The sequence below is a fragment of the Sorex fumeus genome, unplaced genomic scaffold, assembly GCF_029834395.1.
Source record: "Sorex fumeus unplaced genomic scaffold, SorFum_2.1 ptg000051l, whole genome shotgun sequence".
NCBI lineage: Eukaryota > Metazoa > Chordata > Mammalia > Eulipotyphla > Soricidae > Sorex > Sorex fumeus.
In genome coordinates this window covers 926,696-946,293 of record NW_026606108.1, presented here as the reverse complement: position 1 = coordinate 946,293, position 19,598 = coordinate 926,696, and the positions used below count along the sequence as shown (strand labels likewise).

Sequence of the window (19,598 nt, the reverse complement as noted above, 5' to 3'; positions counted from 1 at the left end):
TGAATTATGCGTATTGAGTCCCAGTTTCTAGGGGTGCTAATTTTCTAGATCCCTTAAATATTTCTATTTTTTACTTTATTATATGATTTTTGTTTACTTTTGGCCACACACAATGGTGCTGACTTACTCCTGGCTCGGTGCTCATGGATCACTCCTGGCAGGACTCTGGGAACCATATAGAGTGCTGGGGATCAAACCCAGGTCGGTCACGTGCAAGGCAAGAGCTCTGCGTCCTATAATCTCTCTCCGGTTCAAAATAATTTCTTATAAGAAGCATATACTACTATTATAAAAGCTGAGCCTGTATTTCTTAAAAAGTCAAAATATACTTCTGAAAGAGAAACAAACCTACGATCCTATCACCAGAGCTCCATTTGGGCTCTCACTCTGCCCCCTCACTTCCCTCCCTCTTCTCTCTTCTCCCTGGGGTGCTTACCATGTCCCTTCCCAAGGGGAGGATTCCAGGGTGGGTGGGGTGGAGGGGCTATGGAGGTCGGGGGAGTGGCAGTGCCTGAGCATGAGGCTGCATGTCCTGAGCTCCGCTGCACTTCTGAACCGGGGATCAGGGCTGAGCACTAGGGGTAGCGGACTTTGGAGTCCAGTAACCTGGTGCACAGCCTGTACCCCATGTTGGCTTGGTGTCTGACAGCCACCCTAAGGGAGACATGAGACACGAACAGCTGAGTGGCCATGAGAGACTCAGCATGAAACTCAAGTCTGATACAGAGCCAAGCCTCCCCACACCCCCTCCCCACCCCCGCCAGGGTACACGTGCGGGTCAAGCAATACCCTGCTGCTCTGGTCGCCTGCTGCTCCCAGGACCTCAGCTCCATCTAGTGTCCACTTGGGGACACAGCCTACACCGCTGGTTTATGAATCTCCCTGAATACAATCAATGTAAAACGTTCATCCAGACTTGAGATTCGACGTTTCCCAGCCTGTGAACGGGCAGCACATCTCTGCAACAGATAACACTTCTAACAAGGGACACTTACTGAGTGTCTGCTCTGCGCAGGGCCAATCTTACGAGGACTGACAGAGTTCCTTTGCACAATGCTATGAAAAGAGGGTGTTTATTTTCTCATTTTAAATCACACTGAGGAGGGGCTTGAGCAATAGTATAGCAGGTTGGGCATTTGCCTTGCATGTAACCCATCCGTTTGATCCCAGGCATTCCATATGGGCACTGAGCATGGCCAGGAGTAATTTCTGAGTGCAGAGCCAGGAGTAACCCCTGAGCATCGCTGGGTGACCCCCCCCCCCCCCAAAAAAAGAAAAGGAACACTGAGGAATACAAAGACAAAAAACCTCAACACTCTGCTCATTTCTTCTTTCTTCTTTATTTTTTTTTTGGCTTTTTGGGTCATACACAGGGGTTACTCCTGGCTTTGCACTCAGGAATTACTCCTGGCAGTGCTCAGGGGACCATATGGGATGCTGGGAATCAAACCTGGGTTGGCCACGTGCAAGGCAAAAGCCCTATCCTCTGTACTATTGTTCCAGCCCAACACTCTGTTCATTTCTGAGGGTAGTTAGTGGCACCATCTGGGGCAGAAGGAGGCAGAGCCCGTGGGAGAGGGAGAGAGAGCTGGGCTGGGTGGGAGAGGCCTGCAAAGCCGAACAGAGACTGTGACCCGAGAGAGGGCTAATGGCTGTCTGCAGAGATGCAGAAGTGTGGCAGGTGGAAGTTCAAGAGTGATGAGGAAGCTTGCTGGTCAAAGACCAGGCAGAGACACAGAAGCCTGGGCTATCGGGCAAGAAAGGCGAGCATGGCCTGATACAGAGGCTCTCAGCTGTGAGGAAGGGACAAGTAGGTCAAAGAGGGGCCCGCACAGGAGAGGGAGGAGACCTGGGACTCTGCAGAGAGGGGCCCAAAGAAGCCTGGCCAGGCCAGGGGAGCTGGGAGGACTGCTAGGCAGGGGTGAAGAGATGGCGTGCGGCCCTGTGTGGTAGGACAAGATCTGTCAGTGGATAATGATGCCCTCTGCACCTGGCATCCAAGACTGCAGAGGAACCCCATGCACTCCATTTCTGAAACTCCCTCAGGAGTGGGTGAAGTTGGATGTGGTTCAAAGATCAGAGAGCTGAGTGCATGCTCAACTGCCAGGTGTGGTGAGAAGAAGGTTCCCCACACCTGATACCCCTGCCCAGTTCACCCACCAGACACTAAAGAGAAACACCAAATGCAGATACAACCTTATTGTGCTGCTTTTAATTATGAAAGATGTAAAATGATGCATTATAAAACTTGGAAGCGACTTTATACACATTCCAATCTTTAAATATGGTTTGACAGGGGCCAAGGGGCGAGGACACTGGCGGGAAATCTGATTAGTTGCTCTGATGGTTCCACCTGGCAGACCACCTGTGTGTGAACAGGGACTGGCAAGGCATGGGCCGGAACTGTCTTCTGGTGTGCGTGGAGAGGAATGGACGTGTCAGCTCAGGTCAGGTACAGTAGACTTAGGAGGAATGAACCTGGACAAAGGAGAACTGATGCTGGTATTGACGCCATTAAGGACATGTTCTCCCAGCTCTGCATGCAAACACGCATGGTGGTGTAGGGAGGGAGGATGCATGGAGGGCTCACACCCCCCTGGGCTCTTTAGCGGCTGTGAATGAGAGAAGAAGGACCAGTGAGATCTCATGATGGAACTACATGATGAAACAGGCTTTCGAAGTGCATGGCCAAGCTCTGAGCTCGCTCCAAGTTTGGAGAGATAGAGCTGGTGCATGGTGCCATCGTGGGAAAGCAGGAGGACAACAATGCCCGAAGCGTTTTCCCAGGAGACACACAACAGATCCAGGGGCTTCCATCAGTAAGTGTGGGTCCAGGGCACGAGACAGCTGGGCCCATGACAATGGTGGGCCTGGGAAAGGCACTATGCAGAGGGTTTTTTTCTGGGACTCCAAGTTTTCCAAACACCTCTGGGGACATCAGCACCATTCCCTGTCTGAAAGGCTGGATCAGATCAGGGCCTTTGACTTGGGGAATGCAGCAGAGAGCTGGCTTCATTCGGCATGCTGGGGTGCAGTGTACCATTAAAACAAAAGACACCCCTCTGAGATCTCAAGCGTCAAGGGCTCTGAAAACCAAATGGGCAGAATGTTTGGAAAGCAGAAGCAGCTGCCCTGTCCCCAGCCAGGGTTCAGGGAGGGGACTGGGGTTCACAGCAGGGATGGGGCAACAGAACACTGAGAAACAGGAAGACTTGACACGAGGGAGCTGGAGGGAGCTGAGCGTCTGCAGGGTCAGCTGTCAGAGCAGAGGCCCGAGAGTCAAGACAGTCAGAGAGGCTACAGCAGTCCTCTCGCGTAAGGCACAGTCTCGCTTCTCTGTGAGCAGTGGCTCTAGCCCCCTTTCTGCTGCTTCTGCAAGGGTGGCGGCTAGTTGGGCTGGGCCTCTGTATCCCACAGGTGCCCTTTATTGTTCTTGTATTCCACTATGCCTAGTACTGTTGTTCTAACTGTGTTAGAGGCAGTGGCTAGTGGCAGTGCTGGTGCCCTGGGGATGCTATTTATGCTAAGTAAGGCACTGAGGACTAATGAGGAGACTTCACTCACTGCAGACGACACTTTTACCCACAAGGAAGGACTTTCAAGCATTTCGAACAGAGCTGGATGTGACAGGAAAGGTTTCTCTGGAGGCGGAAGCCTGGCTGGCTCCCCTAGAGCTCTTCAGCTGCTATGGTTGCACTCACAGGAGTTTCCCCAGGCTCACTATAGAGTGCACCCCCAAGGAAGAGGAAATACCCCTGTGAATGTGGATTTGGTCACCTAGCATGATGGGCATTATAAAGTGCAGGCTCAGCATCAGCAAGGCACAAGGGCTAGAAAAGCAAAGGCTCTGAGATTTGGCAAGGGCTAGGGTCAGCTGAAGATCAGACTCTCCTTTCTTTCCTTCAAGCTGCTCGCACGAGGGCCCAGTGTGAGTAAGGCCTAGTCTCTGCTCTCAAGGAGCAACCAGTCAAGCAGGGAAATGTCACATTCCCAGTCCACAGTGCACCTCCCTTTGCTGTGGCACTGTGGCTGGCTGGCCTGACCTGGCCCAGCAGCCATTCCTTGCGCTGATGCTGCAGCCCCTTTTCCCTTCTGCCTCAGCCTCCGGGGAGCAGTGCTGCGCTTTTCAGGCTCCTCCATTCCTGGGGAACACATCCCAGTGACAGCACAAGACAGCCTTCCTTTTCTGCTGATCCCAGGAAAAGGGTCATTGAAGCAACAGGAGAGGGTCCAGAGCAGAGAAAACATAGTAGCAGTATGTTTGCAGAAGTCAAGACTGGCAGAAATTCTTCATTTCAGGATTAAGGCATCTGAGAGCACCATGGCTCTACTCTGCCCTGGAGCTTCCCTGCCAGAGGCTGGCAGAACAGTCCCACGGATGGATCAGAGAAGGCGTTGAGGTGCTGGGGTACCGTTATTGCTGCCGAGTCAGCTCCCAAGGTCTCTGACCCTCACCGCAGCCATTCCAAGTCCCTTTTTCAGCATGGACTGAGAACTGGGATTCTGAGCACTATTTACAAGGCGATCTATGGAGAACCCTAGGACCTGGGAGGTTCTGCTTTTACACACCAACAAGCTAGATGGCCAAGAAAAAGATGTAACAGTCAGGACCAGTCCAATGAAAGCTCCAAAGCAGCCTTTTTGCAGCAAGTCTGTGCCTTGGGCCTGAGAGGCAGTGCAAAGCTCTGTGGTCTAGAATAAGCCACAGTGTAGGAGACAGGAGCTCATGGGGAAGCTAGGAGCCATGAATGGGTTCCTTCCAGGTCAGAAGCCTGAGAGAAATACAACCCATGTGGGCGGCAGCCGGCTCCCTTCTATTTCAGCTCTTTCACAAAGAAACCCTCCTGTCCCTTTCTGTTCACAGTCGGTCAGCTCGAAATGTTTCTTCAACAGAGGGGTCGAGCAGGCCCATGCTGGAGTCACTTAACATGTTGAGTCCATCTAGGCTCAGGGGTTCGATCTGGAGCTCTTCTTCCAATGGAAATGGAGTGTCCACATTCAGACTGACCTCGGGCATGCCTGCCAGTGCACTGCTGAGATCTTTGAATAGGCTGGAGCTTGAGTCTTCTGGAAGGAGCAGCAGAGGGGAAGACAGTATGGGTTAGGGGGTGTGAGGGCTCTGGGATACTGAGAGGGACAGCTGATGACAAACCCCACATTGCCTTCCCCACCCACAGAGGCTACTGTGCCTCCATGCCCACACCTGTGGGTCTACCCGGGATCTGGATTCTCCTCAGTAGTTCCATAGCCTCCATCTCTGTAGGCTCTTTCCCTCTGAGCCACTATCATTCACTTAAAACTAAGTTTTAAGTTTTCAGAATCTCAGAAACTCCTTATGTCACCAGAATCAAGCTCACTGTCTCACAGTCTCTGGGACAGGAGACCCGCATCTCAAAAAGTCAAGAGGGCTGGCCCTTTACTTTTTGCTTATGTCATTGTTTAGGCTCTTTTACAGCAGCCTCTGTCAAAATACAGCAAAGTCAAGAGTTCAAGAAGCTGAGAGCTGGCCCCACTCACCCGTCAGGATGGTGTTCGGAAAGTTCCCGCAGTTGGAATACAGGTTTGGTCTCAAATGAAATGGGTCCTGGGGTTCCTGGGGACCCTGTGGCACCAGGGACACCTGGAAGCATCAAAGATCACTGTGTATGGAGCAGGCCTTGCTTCCTGCAGCGAGCAAACCTGCCTCAGAGCCTGTGGCCCCTGCCAAACAGCAGATGCTGGTGCAGGAGCCCATGGACCACACTGAGGTGACTTGTCCTGTCATACGGTGGGCCTACAAAGACCCCCAGGAGATCCCACTATCAGAGTTCCAGAGTATTCAGTCTCAGAGAGCCCCCTTTCCCAGACACCCTGAGGCCTTTGTAAACTAACTTCCATGGGAACCTTCAAAGGTTCTATTTGTAACCCAGGGAGCAATGAGCTCCTTTCCTCTTTGGTTTTTAGAAAAACAAGAAAATGGGATCCAGGCCCCCACTTCTCATACTTGGGGAGGATTATCAGGTGAGATCTTCTCCAAGAAAGCCTTTGGGAAGCACACTTGCAATTGGGGTTTATTTGAGGTGCCTTTCCCAAAACTTGTTTTCAGAATGATTTTCTCAAATTGCTCCAAAGCAGGCATCTCAATCATTTTCCAGAAGACACTGATGAAAATGGCTTCTTAGGGAAACAGGTGGGAGACTATTGGTTCTTCACAGGGGCCTAGTTAGGACATACCTCACTTTCTCTTACTGTTACTATTTTTTTCTTTTGGTGCGCTCCCAGCATGGTACTTGGGGTCACACATGGTGGAGCTTAGAGGACCAGGTAATGCTGAGGATCAAGTCTGGGCTTCCCATGTACAGAGCATATGCTCTGGCCCTTTGAGTCATCTACCTAGCTCCTTACTGTCATTATTGTTCCTAGGTTTTAGACAGCAGCACTTAGTCCTTCCTTCTCTCCTCAGTCACTGTAGAGCCTGCCATAGCCTTACCAACACTGTAAAACCTATGAATGCCGACCTCAGTCAGTGTTAGGAAGAAAACAAGTAAATGAAAACATCCCAGGGAAAAGCCCTGGCATCTGCCAGACCATGTATTCCTGGAGGTCACACGCTGGTTTGGATTCTTGCCTGTGCCTAGTTTTCTCCACCAGGAGACACTAAGCTCCTTTTGTCCTTACTGGCATCACTGACTACAGCTGAGTGTCTCTACCCACTCCCCCCCCGCCCCGCCCCCCAAGTCATGCAGCTCCTCTGCAGAACCTTGACACCAATAAAGCAGTGGGTACCAGACCTCTGGGAGTCCCAGGCTCTCCACAGACATTTGAAATTGAGGGTCTGGAGTCCCAGAAGGAACTCATCGGGGATGCAGGCCTAGTTATCACTCACCTGTGGAGGGAAGGCTGGGCCTGGCCTCAGGGACTGCTGGTCAAAGCTGACATCTGGGAAAAAGTTGCTCAAAGAAGAGTCCTTCAGGGAACAAGAATAGACTATTCAGCATGGATGTCAGGCCACAGCAGAGCTTCCTCCCCACAGCTGCTCCTGGAAAGCTTACCTGGGCCGTGAGGAGGTGGAAATCTGAACGGGGCAGTGTCGAGGCCACCTGAGGCTGCTGCACAGGAGACTCCTGGGTGTGGGGCTGCAGGAGAGGCTGTGGGAGCTCCTGGGTTGTGGGATAAGGGGGTGGTGGGGACACTTGAGCTTCTGAGGGCAGGAAGGACAGCGGGCTTTGATCTGAAGGCACCATCTATGAAAAAAAAGGGCACTTGTGAGTGTCTGCGCTGTTAGCAGTGAGTCTCTGGAAAAAAAAAACCTGAAAGTTCCTTAGCCTGCTGTTTTGGAATAGGACCCATAAGTCTGTCACTGGTCCTGTTGAGCCATCCTCAAACCGTATTTCCCCACAAAGTAGCTCCCTTTCAATGACAATTTTTGTTGTCTTCAAAAGCAAGCAAAACAAGGGGAGACAGTGCAAAAGAACAAAGTCCACACGTGCTTGTGGGAGGTCACCTGAGCATAACCATAACTCTGTGAACCAGGAGTTATGGTTATGCATAACACACAGGCACGAAAGAAACCAAAATGAAATAACAGAACCCGTTCTCTGAGTGAAAGTCATGCCTGTTAAAGTCCTCAATTTCAGGCTGGAGAAATCGTTCAAAAGGCTGAGCGCATGCTTAGCATGCAGGAGGCCTGTATTCTATTCCTGGGACCACACAATTACCCAAGGCTCAAGCTGGGAGTAGCTCTCCAGTACCACTGGGTGAGGCCCAAGAATCAATAAATGTATAAATAAAATATAAAGTCCTCACTTCTGAAAAACTGAAGAACATACTTGGTTCTGCTATGTCCCAAAACTTGACAAATCACCCTAAAATAACATTTAACAACAAAACACTGTAATAAACAAACCTGAAAAAAAAATAATACCCCAGTGATAATAAATATAAGGACAAAGATAAAGGAGAGAAGGAAATAGCACCACAAATTGGAAAATGAAAAGCAGATGGACAAGTGGCAACCAGCTGTGATGAGCTGAGGAAGCCAAATGCTGAGATGGTGGAGGAGACAAACTAAGAGGCAATCTGACTTTATGTCATGAGGTCCCCAAAGAGGGAGGAACTGGGGTAGCAAGGAGCAGGGTCAGAGGATGAAGCCCTCAACAGAGGGTCTGACTATGCGTGTCTGGACAGGACACCCCAGACACTAATGCACATAGCCATTAGTGTCATTAGCCATTAGCCATTCAGGTCATTAGAAATGAAGACTCTTGCCCTTTTCTCCTCGACTTGGCTCTGTGAACGGGAATCCCAGCACAGGCCCCACTGCCAGGCTGGAACAATGTCCTTGGCAGGAATTGGACTGGCCTGAAAGAAACCCTGAAACTCACAACAGAAGAGGTTGTCCAGGAAACAGCCAAGCCAGAGAACCCTCCAATGGTGACTGAGCTGCACAAACCCGCCCATCTGTACATTCAATCCACTTTGCAAGTCCTATCCCTAAATCTAAGCAGGGCACTGAAGATAACCAAATGAGGACGAAAGTACCAGACTGATAACTGGAAACACAGATATGGAGAAAAGAGTCAGAAAATTTGTGCAGGAAGCAGCAGTCATGTAAACAAACACAAAAGTACTGTGGTAACATTTAGGCTATTAAAAGTCTTTAGCTCTAAGGCTAAGGAGGTAAAGAACATGCTCTGCATATATGAAGCCATGGATTCAATCCCTGAAAACATAAGAAAATAAGTAAATAAATTAAACAACAAAATTCTAAATCATTGTTAGAAACACATGTTAAATTATTAGGTGCAAGAGAGATTATCTCTCCATGCACAGGGCATTTGTCTTGCACATTGCCAACCTGGGCTCAATCCCCAGCAACCCATATAATCCCCCGAGCCTCTTCAAGAGTGGTATCTGAGTAAAGAGTAAGCTTGGAGCTTTGCACACTGCAGAGTGTGATACCAAAATATAGTAAACAAAACACACTTCAGACAGATACTGCATTTGAAGAGTAAGTATGATGCTACAAAGTGTAAGAGTTTACTATTCCTGAATGCTGTATTCAGGAACATTTTTGGAAATTCAAAAGTATGAATACAGAAATGAAAAACTCTATAGAACCCCATCAAAAAATGGGGAGAAAAAATGAACAGAAATGTCCTCGAAGAAATACAAATGGCCAAAAGACAATGAAAAAATGCTCCGCATTGCTAATCATCAGGGAGATAGAAATCAAAACAACAATGAGACATCATCTCAAACCACAAAGACTAGCACACATCAAAAGGAACAAGAGCACCAATGTTGGTGTGGATGCAGGGAGAATGGGACTCTTTTTTTCATAGATGGAGAGGGAGAACCGTAGAAGAGGGAGAATCATAGAAAGAGAAGAGGGAGAGGGATAGGAAGAGAACCTACCAGAGAAACAGGCTGGGGTAAGGGTAGTGGGAGGAAAACTGGGGACACTGGTGATGGGAAATGTACACTGGTGGAGGGATGGGTGTTGGAACTCTGTATGACTGAAACCTGACCATGAATAGCTTTGTAACTCTGTATCTCATGGTGATTCAATAAAAAATTAAAAAAAAAAAAGAAAGAAAAGCTCAACAGAAGAGTCGGAAGATAAAGTTGAGAGAACTTCCCAGAAAGTGGAATGAAAAGACAAGAGAGAAGAGAAGAAAGGAAGAAAATTGGAAGAAAAGTACAGGATGTCCAATATCCAATGGCAGGAGAACCAGAAATACAGAGAACAGCAAAAATGGGAGGAATGAAATCACCAAGGAAACTGAGAAAATATCCCCCAAATGAAGGACAAGAGTCTCCACAGAGAAGTTGCCACCAAATATACAGACTCATGCCAAGTCACTTTAAATAAAAGTTTCAAAACCTTAGGGGGCAAAAAAAAAATCTAAAAGTTCTAGGGGAGAAATGAGATTTCATTCAAAGTAAAAGAAACTCTACAAACTAAAAGGCTGGAAAGATAGCAAAGAGAGTGAACAGGACACTTGCGAAAGCAAGTCTAATCTATGCCAGTGCACCATACTCTTTCATATAGAGCTACTAGGAAATTAAAACTACCATAAACATGTGTGTTCTTTGTGTGTATGTAGGGGAATCAGGCAGGGATCAAACCTAAGGCCTCACACATGCAAGGGCTGTAGGGTTCTAGAGTCCAAGAATTTGTTTTTAAATGAGAAGAGATTGACCCAGATCTTAGTTCGGGACTGATTTAGTAATACAAGTAAACAAAATAATACTGGGGCTGGAGTGATAATATAGTGAGTGTCTGCCTTGCACATGGCCAACCGGGTTCAATCCTTGGCACCACATATGGACCCTGAGCCCACCAGGAGTGATCCCTCTGCTCATGGAGCCAGGAGAAAAGCCCTGAGCACAGTTGGCTCAGGGAGGGAGGGAGCAAGGGAAGGAAGAAGGGAGGGAGAGAGAGGGAAAGGGAGAGGAAAAGAGATGGGGGAGAGAGAGAGAGAGAGAGAGAGAGAGAGAGAGAGAGAGAGAGAGAGAGAGAGAGAGAGAGAGAAACAAGACATTTAACTCCCAGGAGAAAAACATTTTGTCACTTCATAGTATTCCATAAATGAAGCAACAAGCGCTACATTATGATTACAGAGCAGAGCAATAGTATAGCGGGTAGGGCACTTGCCTTGCATGTTGCCGACCTAGGTTCAATCAATCCCTGCCCATATGGTTCCCCAAGCCCTTCAGGAGTAACAGAAGTAGTTCCTGAGTGTAAAACCAGGAATAACCTCTGAACATGTCAGATGAGGCCCCAAAGCAAAAAACAAAACAAAACAAAACCCAAACATACATTATAATTACAACATACTAAAAACGGAGTACCAACATGTGTATGTGTCTGGGTGTGATGTGGGTGGGAGACTGACTGACTGGAAGGAGAGAGAACAAATCCCTAACCACCTTTGATAGGGTGTATTAATAAATGTTACCTAACACTACAAATCTGGAACAGAGTGAGAATGAAATAACATGGCCACAGCACACAGATTAGCTAAAATAATTGCAAGTAGCATGTGGAAGAGCAGGCAGTAAGATGAATGGTGAGTTGGGAAGGGAAGACACTGCCATTCCATATCAAGCTCTTTAGAGTTAGCCAATTTTTAACTATGTGCATGAATAAATTTGACTTTAAAAAGCTAAATGCTAAGCAAATTAAAAAAAAAGTTAAAGGAGAATGCTTTATCTGTAGTCTCCTCAAAATATAGTTGGAAAGCAAGAGTAACATTTTTATATCCTATAAAATAAGCTTAATAAATAGACTGAAAGGCAAGCCAATAAAAAGAACCATTAAACCCCGTTATGAAACATCATCTCCTTCTCTCCCTAGAGGAATCACTCATGTAATCAAGACCCCATCGCTAGTAATTGGTAGAGAGTGACTAATCACTGCATCTGTCAGCTCCTCCTGGATGACTCATTTATGAAGTGGTGAGTAAGTAATGTTATAATGTGCCTAGGGAGGGACAACTGGTCAAAAATATATTCATTGATGTTTATGGCAAGAGAACCACCCTGAGAGTTTAGAATAAAAACAAAGGCGCTAATTCAAGATTAGGCCTTTTAATTCCCGGATTTCTAGAGTGGGCTCACGACTTGGAAATATGCCTTTTTCTAAACAAACTGCTTTGAGCCTTTTCATGATATGGTTTTATTTTATCTAGTGATTCATGAACAACCAAAGCACTGTTTCTCAAATCTGTAGTCAAAATTAAGGGGGGGATCTAATCCAATATCAAAGCTTCAAAAGTGTTTTTTTGGCTTTTCCCTGTGGCTAAAATACTGACATGAGCCAATTACTGATTCGCCACAGTAATTTTAAAACTCTGGTCTGGTTTCCTTTAGTATCTTAGGCACATCTTGATCCTTCTCAGCATTTGGTTCTTTTCCCCCAAACCTTAAGAAAACACAAGCTGCAAAATGTTCAGTATTTGCTTAAGAACCATTAACATGGGTTTGGGGTGGTAGATTCAAGTGGTAGAACACATGTGTGGAAGTGCAAGGCCCTGAGTTCCACCACGTGGCCACCTAGCACAGCAAGTGTGGTCCCTTTTAATAAAAATGACATTCCTCTCAAGAAAAGAGGAATTAACACAAGAATGTGTTACTAGAAAGTCATAAATGCAGTGGTGTGTGTGCGTGTGTGTGTGTGCGCGCGCGCACGCATGTGCATGCTTGTGTGTGTGCTTGGGCCCCAACTGGTTGGACTCAGGACTGTGCTCTTGATTCTGTGCTCAGTGATTACTCTTGGAGATGTTCAAAGAACCCATATGGTGCTGTGGATAGAACCTGCAAGGCAAGTGCCCAACCCTACGGCCCATGAATGCATTCTAATTATTCACATTGTTGCTGTGGATTCAGAGGAAGTGAAGCTTGTAAGACACTGGTGTAGGAGACCTCATTCAGAATAACCCAGAGGAAGGCAGTTCCTTCACACTTCTGTCTATCTCATAATCTCTCTTTTTACCTGTGAGGCAGGGTAGGGGTTCAGGGGGCTTGTGGAAGAAAGCTGTCTGGTGAACCCTTGGTGTGCTTCGGGGCCTGGCGAGAGCGTGAGAGGACTGACAGGGGGCTGCCGACGCCGAGAGGGGCCGCTGATGTTTGTGGTAGAGAGGGAAGGGTTGCTGAGGGAAAAGAGCCGAAGTGAGGGGTGCAGGGCAGTGGCTCCAGGAGCAGACGTCTGCGGGTGGCTGTTGAGGGAAGAGGACAGTGCCGTCTTATTGAGCGTGGCCTGGATGGAGGGGTTGCTCCGAGAACTCTGTAGGCCTGGAAGACAACAAACTCACAGGTTACTATTGTTGCAATTTTACTATCTTTAATTTTTTTAATGTTTCTCACATAAGAAAGCAAACTCCACTAGCCCTATTTGATGAAGATGCTCTAACAGGTACAGGAGCCCCTGGATTCCTGTCCTGCAGGAAACTGAGCAGATGAGAACTGGCAGGGAAGGACAGATGCCTCACCAAAGTGATAACACCAGCACAAGATGAGCTTTGCTCTCCTTTTCTTTTTTCTTTTTTGGATTTTGGATCACACTCAGCCATGCTCAGGGCTTATTCCTGGTTCTGCACTCAGGTAATTTTCTGACATGCTTGGGGGCTTGGGGGATCATATGAGGTGCCATGGATCAAACCCCACATAGTCCCCCAAGCTATACTATCTCTCATCACAGAGATGAGCTTTTCTGTAGCAGAGTACTATTTGACACAGACCTATTAAGTACGTGCGTGCACACACACACACACACACACACACACACACGTATATACATATACACATTTATATATATGTGTGTATGTGTGTGTGTATATATATATATATGTATATATATAAAATATTGTTTGAATGACAGAGACTAACATGGACACTGACTTCTGAACCTTCAGATTATGCTTTCAGGTGCCGGCACCTGGACTAGTGGGGATGATAAAGAGTGGGGAGTAGCTGAGCTGCCCAGAACTCAGACTTAGCAGAAACAGAAACATGAGAAGCCAGCATGAAAATAGCTAACAGAACAGGTATGTGTGACTGTTACCTCAACCCAGTCTCATTCAGGACTCACAGGCCACGTAACCATGGACCACCAACAATTAAGTCATAGGGACATAGGCAAGATCCTTACCAAGTGGGGGCACTTACCAGAAGAGCTTCTTATGCCCAGATGAGTCATAGCAGCTGGGAGGTTCCCCACACTATTCCCTACACTCATACTTCCAAAGAGGTGGTCCCCAGTGTCTAGGGAGGCTGGCAGGGGTGCTGAATAGTGGAGGTTGGTCAGATCCGGTAATGATCCCCCGGTGTTCAGGGCCCCCAGAAATGGTGAGAGGCCCAGGTTTTGACCATTGTGTGGGAAAGTGCTGAAAAGAAAAAGAAGCATCTTTCTAAGACACATAGCTGTCAGAAAACAGGACATACAGGATACATTTTCTGTCAAATAAAAGCAGCAGACAGGGAACAAGGATCTAAGACATTCACAGACTTATTTTGCCTACCACTACCTTTTCTTATTTTTTCCTTTGGTTTTTGGGCCACACCTGGCAGTGCTTGAGAGCTTTTTCTGGCTCTGTGCTCAGGAGTGACTCCTGATAGTGCTCGGAGGACCATATGCTGTACCAGGGATCTAACAGGCCTGGTACAAGGTGAGTACTCCTATACTATCTCTCTGGTTTCCCTCCCACCCCTCTTTCAGAAAAAATATCACTCATCTCCCCTCTGGAAATTTACCTTTTTTAAAAATAATAAATCTTGAAGTGAGAAATAAATGTTAACTGCTCATTGATTAAAAGTTGTTGGTGGGTCCCTTATGCCACGCCCCAGGCTCCCTGTAAGGGGTGATGGTGACAGCAGAATGTGCTTCATAGCCAGCAGCACTGCAGGCAAGCACCTCTCAAATGGAGGCCACATGGCTCCCTGTGGGTCCCAGGATCTTCCAAGGACCTCAGGTGAACCCAGCCTCAATGGGGATCACGGCCTGAGACAAGGATGGCAAGAGGTAGGGCAGGGAGACCAGAGGAAGGAGACAAGGTTGGGAGGGCTCATGGCTGGGAACAGGTCAAGAAATTTTGCTGGGACCACTGCTCAGGCCACGTGGCATGTCTTCATCCCTGTGGAAGTGGGGTCTAGCCAGGAGCCTCACAGCCAAAGTCCGGGGGGCACTGTTGCTTCTGGAGTTCCAGGCAGATGGGGGTGTCAGACTGCAAAGCTTGCCATCACAGACTAGAGGGGTGGGCTGAGGAAATGACAAGTGCAAGAGAGGCAGGAACAGAAGAGTAGGAGCTGTCTGTCAGGGCAGAACAGGTGGGCAAGGGACGGCTTTTCCAAGGACAAGATAGTGTGTGTTCGGAGACTAAGTCATGGCCATGGGGCCAGCAATCTCCAGGGCAGCCAGCATTAGTGACCTCTCCCACTGAGAGAGACAGGCTGCAGTTTATGGATGTGGCTGGCACCAACTGAAGTCATTCCCAGGATCTGGGGAAGGCAGGCAATGTGCTCCAGGCTCTGCCATCCCAACAACATACTCCTACCTCAGGGCCTTTGCACTGGCTGTCATCTATGAGGAAACCCCTTCCCGACTCTTCTTGCAAGTACTGGGCACAAATCATCTAATCAGAAAGGATTTCCTGATCTCACGGCTGCCACTTTGCTTTCTTTCTTATCTCTGCATTTACCCGCACATGGCATGTGCTTCACTGCTGGGGCTGCTGGGGCTCGTACTATCTGCTCTGCAGCTCTATGAAAGCAGGGAAATATAGACACAGACTATTTACGCTTTACCTCAGAGCATAGAATTTGGGGTGGGGGAGTGTCAATAAATACCCACAGAAGCCCATCAGTGGAGTTCAAACGCTCACATCAAAGCAAGAATGCAACTTTCTCTTTGTTTTGTTCTCATTTTGGGTCCACCTTAGCTTTGCTCAGGAGCATACTCCCTGCCTGGTGCAGAAAGCATTCTTAGGAGTGCTCGGGGACCATACGTGCTGGTGAGTGAACCCAGGGTCTCACACAGGCCAGGGAAGTGCTCTACCACTGAGCCACCTCCCCAGTTCCACTCTTCATTAACTTCTAAGTCACCAAGTAACCACATGCAGGGGCCAGCCAGGGTGCAAGGTCAGCAGGTCCCTCTCTGTGCCCGTAGGTTTGGCCTCTACCAAGCAATTTCTGCATTTACCAGGTTGTGTTATTCTCAAACATACCTGTGACAGTGTCTGTTAATGCAGCTGTATCATTTACCTGAAAGCTGAATACTGAGAACTGTGGCATTCATGTAAATTCAGTTGACTTTCCATTTAGACATGACAAGTGAAATTTTCTAAGAGTTCTTCAACAAGCTGAGCAGAATAAATATTACTTACTTGCCACCTCCAACATCACAGGATCGAGGGCGTCCTGACAGGGATTGAATCTGGAAAGACAGAGAAAGACTTATCTATACAGCCAAATTCAGGTTTTTAAAAGGTGTCTTCATAAGTATCTCAGGATCCCTGTCAGTATAGGAACAGTTCACACATAAATGCCAAGTCCTTACAGCAGCCACTTATGTGTTGACTAGATTCTACCAGGTTGAAGGAGGTTTAACACTAACAAATTTTCTTAAAATTTATACTCTTTGTCTTCTAGAAGAATATTATTTCTTTCAAGAAAACTGTATAGGAGCTGGAGTGACAGTACAGTGGGTAGGGTGCTTGCCTTGCATGCAGCTGACCTGGATTTGATCTCTAGATCCCATATGGTCCCCTGTGCACTGCCAGGAATGATTCCTGAGTGCAGAGCCAGAAGTAACCCCTGAGCACTTCTGGGTGTGGCCAAAAACCAAACAAAAATATGCTTTACAGAGAGAGCTTGGTTTTTGTTTTTGGGTCACACCCAGTAGTACCTGGAGGTCTACTCTTGGCTCTGTACTTGGGGGTTGTTCCTGGAGGTGCTCAGGGGTCCAGGCATGCCAGGGATGGAGTCAGGCTTTCTGCAGGCAAAGGAGGCTCATCCCTTTTAGTTACTGCCCCAGTACCTGGAAAAGGAATATTTAAAATTTCAATCTGGTGCAAAGGACTGGAGCAAATACTTTGCATACAGGAAGCCCAAGTTTGGTCAGTCAAGCACTGCCCAGAGCAACCCCCAAACAGAGAGCCAGGAGCAGACCCTGAGCATTGCTGAGTGTGTCGCCCTCACAAAATTCATTTTTCAATTGGTATAAGAAGAAAAAAAATGAGGGGAGGTGATGGGAGGAAAACTGGGGATAATGGTGCTAGGAAATGTACACTGACGGAGGGATGGGTATTGGAACACTGTATGGCTGAAACCTAATTATGAATTGCTTTGTAAAGATCTATCTCACAGTGATTCAATAATAAAATCTTAAAAAATAAAATTCTTAAAAATATAAAAAAATAGAAAACTGAAAAAAATATATATGTGTTTATATATATCTGTGTGTATACACACAGAGATATATATATATAAACATATATATATATAAACCCTGAAAATTAAAAAATACACAGGAAAATAAAGAGATAATTAAACTCAGAAGAAAGCAAGTAGTTGAACTAGAAGATAAGCTCCATAGGGCAGAAGCCTTGTTTTCTTACATGGGTGCTCTCAGAAGTGCCTGGGCACCATGAAATGCTAGGGACTGAACTTAGGGCCTCATATACACATCAGGCATGAGCTCCAATCCTTGCACTATCTTGTTTCCTTTTAAAAAATTGTTGCTGACTGGGAACCAGGAATGGGTGACCTCCCCCTCACCCCACCCTGTTTCTAGCAACTTGACAGTCACACCCACGAGCCACCCCTGATTGGTGCCAGATAATCTCATCAACGACCATGATCCAGAGACTCATTGTCCTCTCTCAGAAGAGAACATAAAACGACACACCATAGCCATGCCGCTGGACCCAGTGACAGGCTGTTTTTATTTGGGGCACCTCAGAGGGGGGCAGGTGAGGACCCTCCCTGCCCCAAGGGACCCAGTCCCAGCAGCCGAAAACCTCCAGAAGTCTACCACCAAATGATCTCCTCATGCTTGGGCAGAGCCTCACCCATGAGTAAACTTATCCCTGGACATCTCATACCTCACATCACTCCAAGAATAGCACACCACATTTGATGGGGTTTTACAGTAGAAGGCAACAAATTTTAGAGAGAAATATATATTTACACACACACACACACACACACACACACACACACACACACACACACACATATAGCACACAAGGCTCAACCCCTAACAACATATTGGTAATCTATAAGAGATTACCAATAAGAGGACTCCTGTCCAGTGACTGCTAGAGAAGGGGAGAGGGACCAGTCCAACAGCACTTCTAGACAGAGGTTGATGAAGTCAGACAGTGCTGGACACACAGAGGAAAATCTGTCTGTGACCTGTGATGGTCTTCTGCGCCTGCAACAGCAGCATACGATAAAGGGAGATATAGGTTGTTTTTTTTTTTAAATGAGTAAAATGAGAAGAGATTGTTACACTAATTAATCAATACAACTGGGATAAATTTATTTGAACAATCATTCCTTGATGAATTATTCTTATCTCTGCCCTCATATCCTCTCTACTTTTCTCTCCAATTTATCTTATAATCTCTCCTACAGGACTTTTGGTTTTTTTTTTGAGAGGGGCCACACCCAGCAGTGCTCAGGACTTACTTACTCCTGGCTCTGTGCTCAGGGGTCACTCCTGATGGTACTAGGTGAACCATGGGGCTGGAGCGATAACAGAATGGTAGGGCGTTTTCCTTGCACACAGCCAGTCTGGCCGAGCCGGGTTCAATTCCTCCGCCTCTCTTGGAGAGCCCGGCAAGCTACCGAGAGTATCTCGCCCGCACAGCAAAACCTGGCAAGCTCCCTGGGACGTATTCAATATGACAAACACAGTAACAACAAGTCTCAACAAAATGGAGATGTTACTGGGCCCGCTCGAGCAAATCAATTAACAACGGGAGGACAGTGTTTGTTTTGAACCATATGCAGTGCCAGGACTGGAGGGAAAACTGAGGGTTGACCACATGCAAGGCCAACACCCTACCAACTACACTATCTAGCCCCTCCCCTGCAGGATTTTACAATGACCTCCCAAACTCAAATGTTCAATGACAACAAATATAGTTGAGTCCATTCACCTACCTCCTTGGTCTCCCATAATTGTTTAGGCAGTGGTTTGGGAACATTCAACAGATTTTCTTCTTTCAATGGGCCAGGGAAAGACACTAAAGGAGAGAAAGCATCACATCACTACATTAGGAAGCAGTCATCCCACCTTAAGCTAAAGAAGGTATCCTAGTAACCAAAAGATGCAACCAATATTCACTGCCAGTCTAGAAGAATAGGCATTTGAGCCTTGTTGTGGGGTTGCAGAGATGAACAGGGCATGGATTTGGTCCTCAGGGAACTTCAGCCCAGCAGATAGGGGAAGTCCCCAGGAATGAGGGGAGCAACATCAGAGATGCTGGGAATCCCCAGAACTCTAAAGGCTGTTAAAGGTTTATTCTGTGGAGTAACTCAGAAAAATCAAACCAGTTAGTGATTGTGCCATTTGGGGGAGTCCTGGAACCCTGAGTGTTAATTAGTCCATAAGACGAAAGAGGGTCCTACGTGGTCTGCACAGAAAGCTTTACAGTTAGCACAGTAGGAGAGAATGGTCCATACCTTCCCCATGTGCATCATTCTCACCATCACAGAAACCTATGGGAAAGAAACAAAAACTTTCATGAGGTAGGCTTCGATTCATAAGTTAGTATTTTTTAAAATAATTTGAAATAATTTGTTTTAATTTGGGGGCTATACCTAGTGATGGGCTAGAGTGATAGCACAGCGGGTAGGGCTTTTGCCTTGCACGTGGCCGACCTGGGTTTGATTCCTCTGCCCCTCTCGGGGAGCCCAGTAAGCTACCGAGAGTATCTTACCTGCATGGCAGAGCCTGACAAGCCCTCTGTGGTGTATTCGATATGCCAAAAACAGTAACAAGTCTCACAATGGAGACGTTACTGGTGCCTGTTCGAGCAAATCGATGAACAACAGGATGACAGTGCTACAGTGCTACCCAGTGATACTCAGGGGTTACTTCTGGCTCTGCA

General features: G+C 47.2%; 1 protein-coding gene across 1 annotated transcript in view; it reads right to left on the bottom strand.

Annotated features, from left to right (window-relative positions):
* Positions 1-1,901: 1,901 nt before the first annotated feature.
* The window catches only part of CRTC3 (CREB regulated transcription coactivator 3), an 87,245-nt gene continuing 69,548 nt past the window's right edge, over positions 1,902-19,598 (bottom strand). Inside the window, exons 7-15 of the mRNA XM_056124524.1 lie at positions 19,171-19,206; positions 18,649-18,731; positions 15,864-15,913; positions 13,651-13,868; positions 12,479-12,777; positions 7,032-7,223; positions 6,866-6,946; positions 5,518-5,620; positions 1,902-5,064 (exon numbers count right to left, since the gene is read on the bottom strand). Of these exons, the coding sequence (XP_055980499.1) occupies positions 4,859-5,064; positions 5,518-5,620; positions 6,866-6,946; positions 7,032-7,223; positions 12,479-12,777; positions 13,651-13,868; positions 15,864-15,913; positions 18,649-18,731; positions 19,171-19,206 (1,268 nt within the window). The 3' untranslated portion in view covers positions 1,902-4,858. The remainder of the gene's footprint in view (positions 5,065-5,517; positions 5,621-6,865; positions 6,947-7,031; positions 7,224-12,478; positions 12,778-13,650; positions 13,869-15,863; positions 15,914-18,648; positions 18,732-19,170; positions 19,207-19,598) is intronic.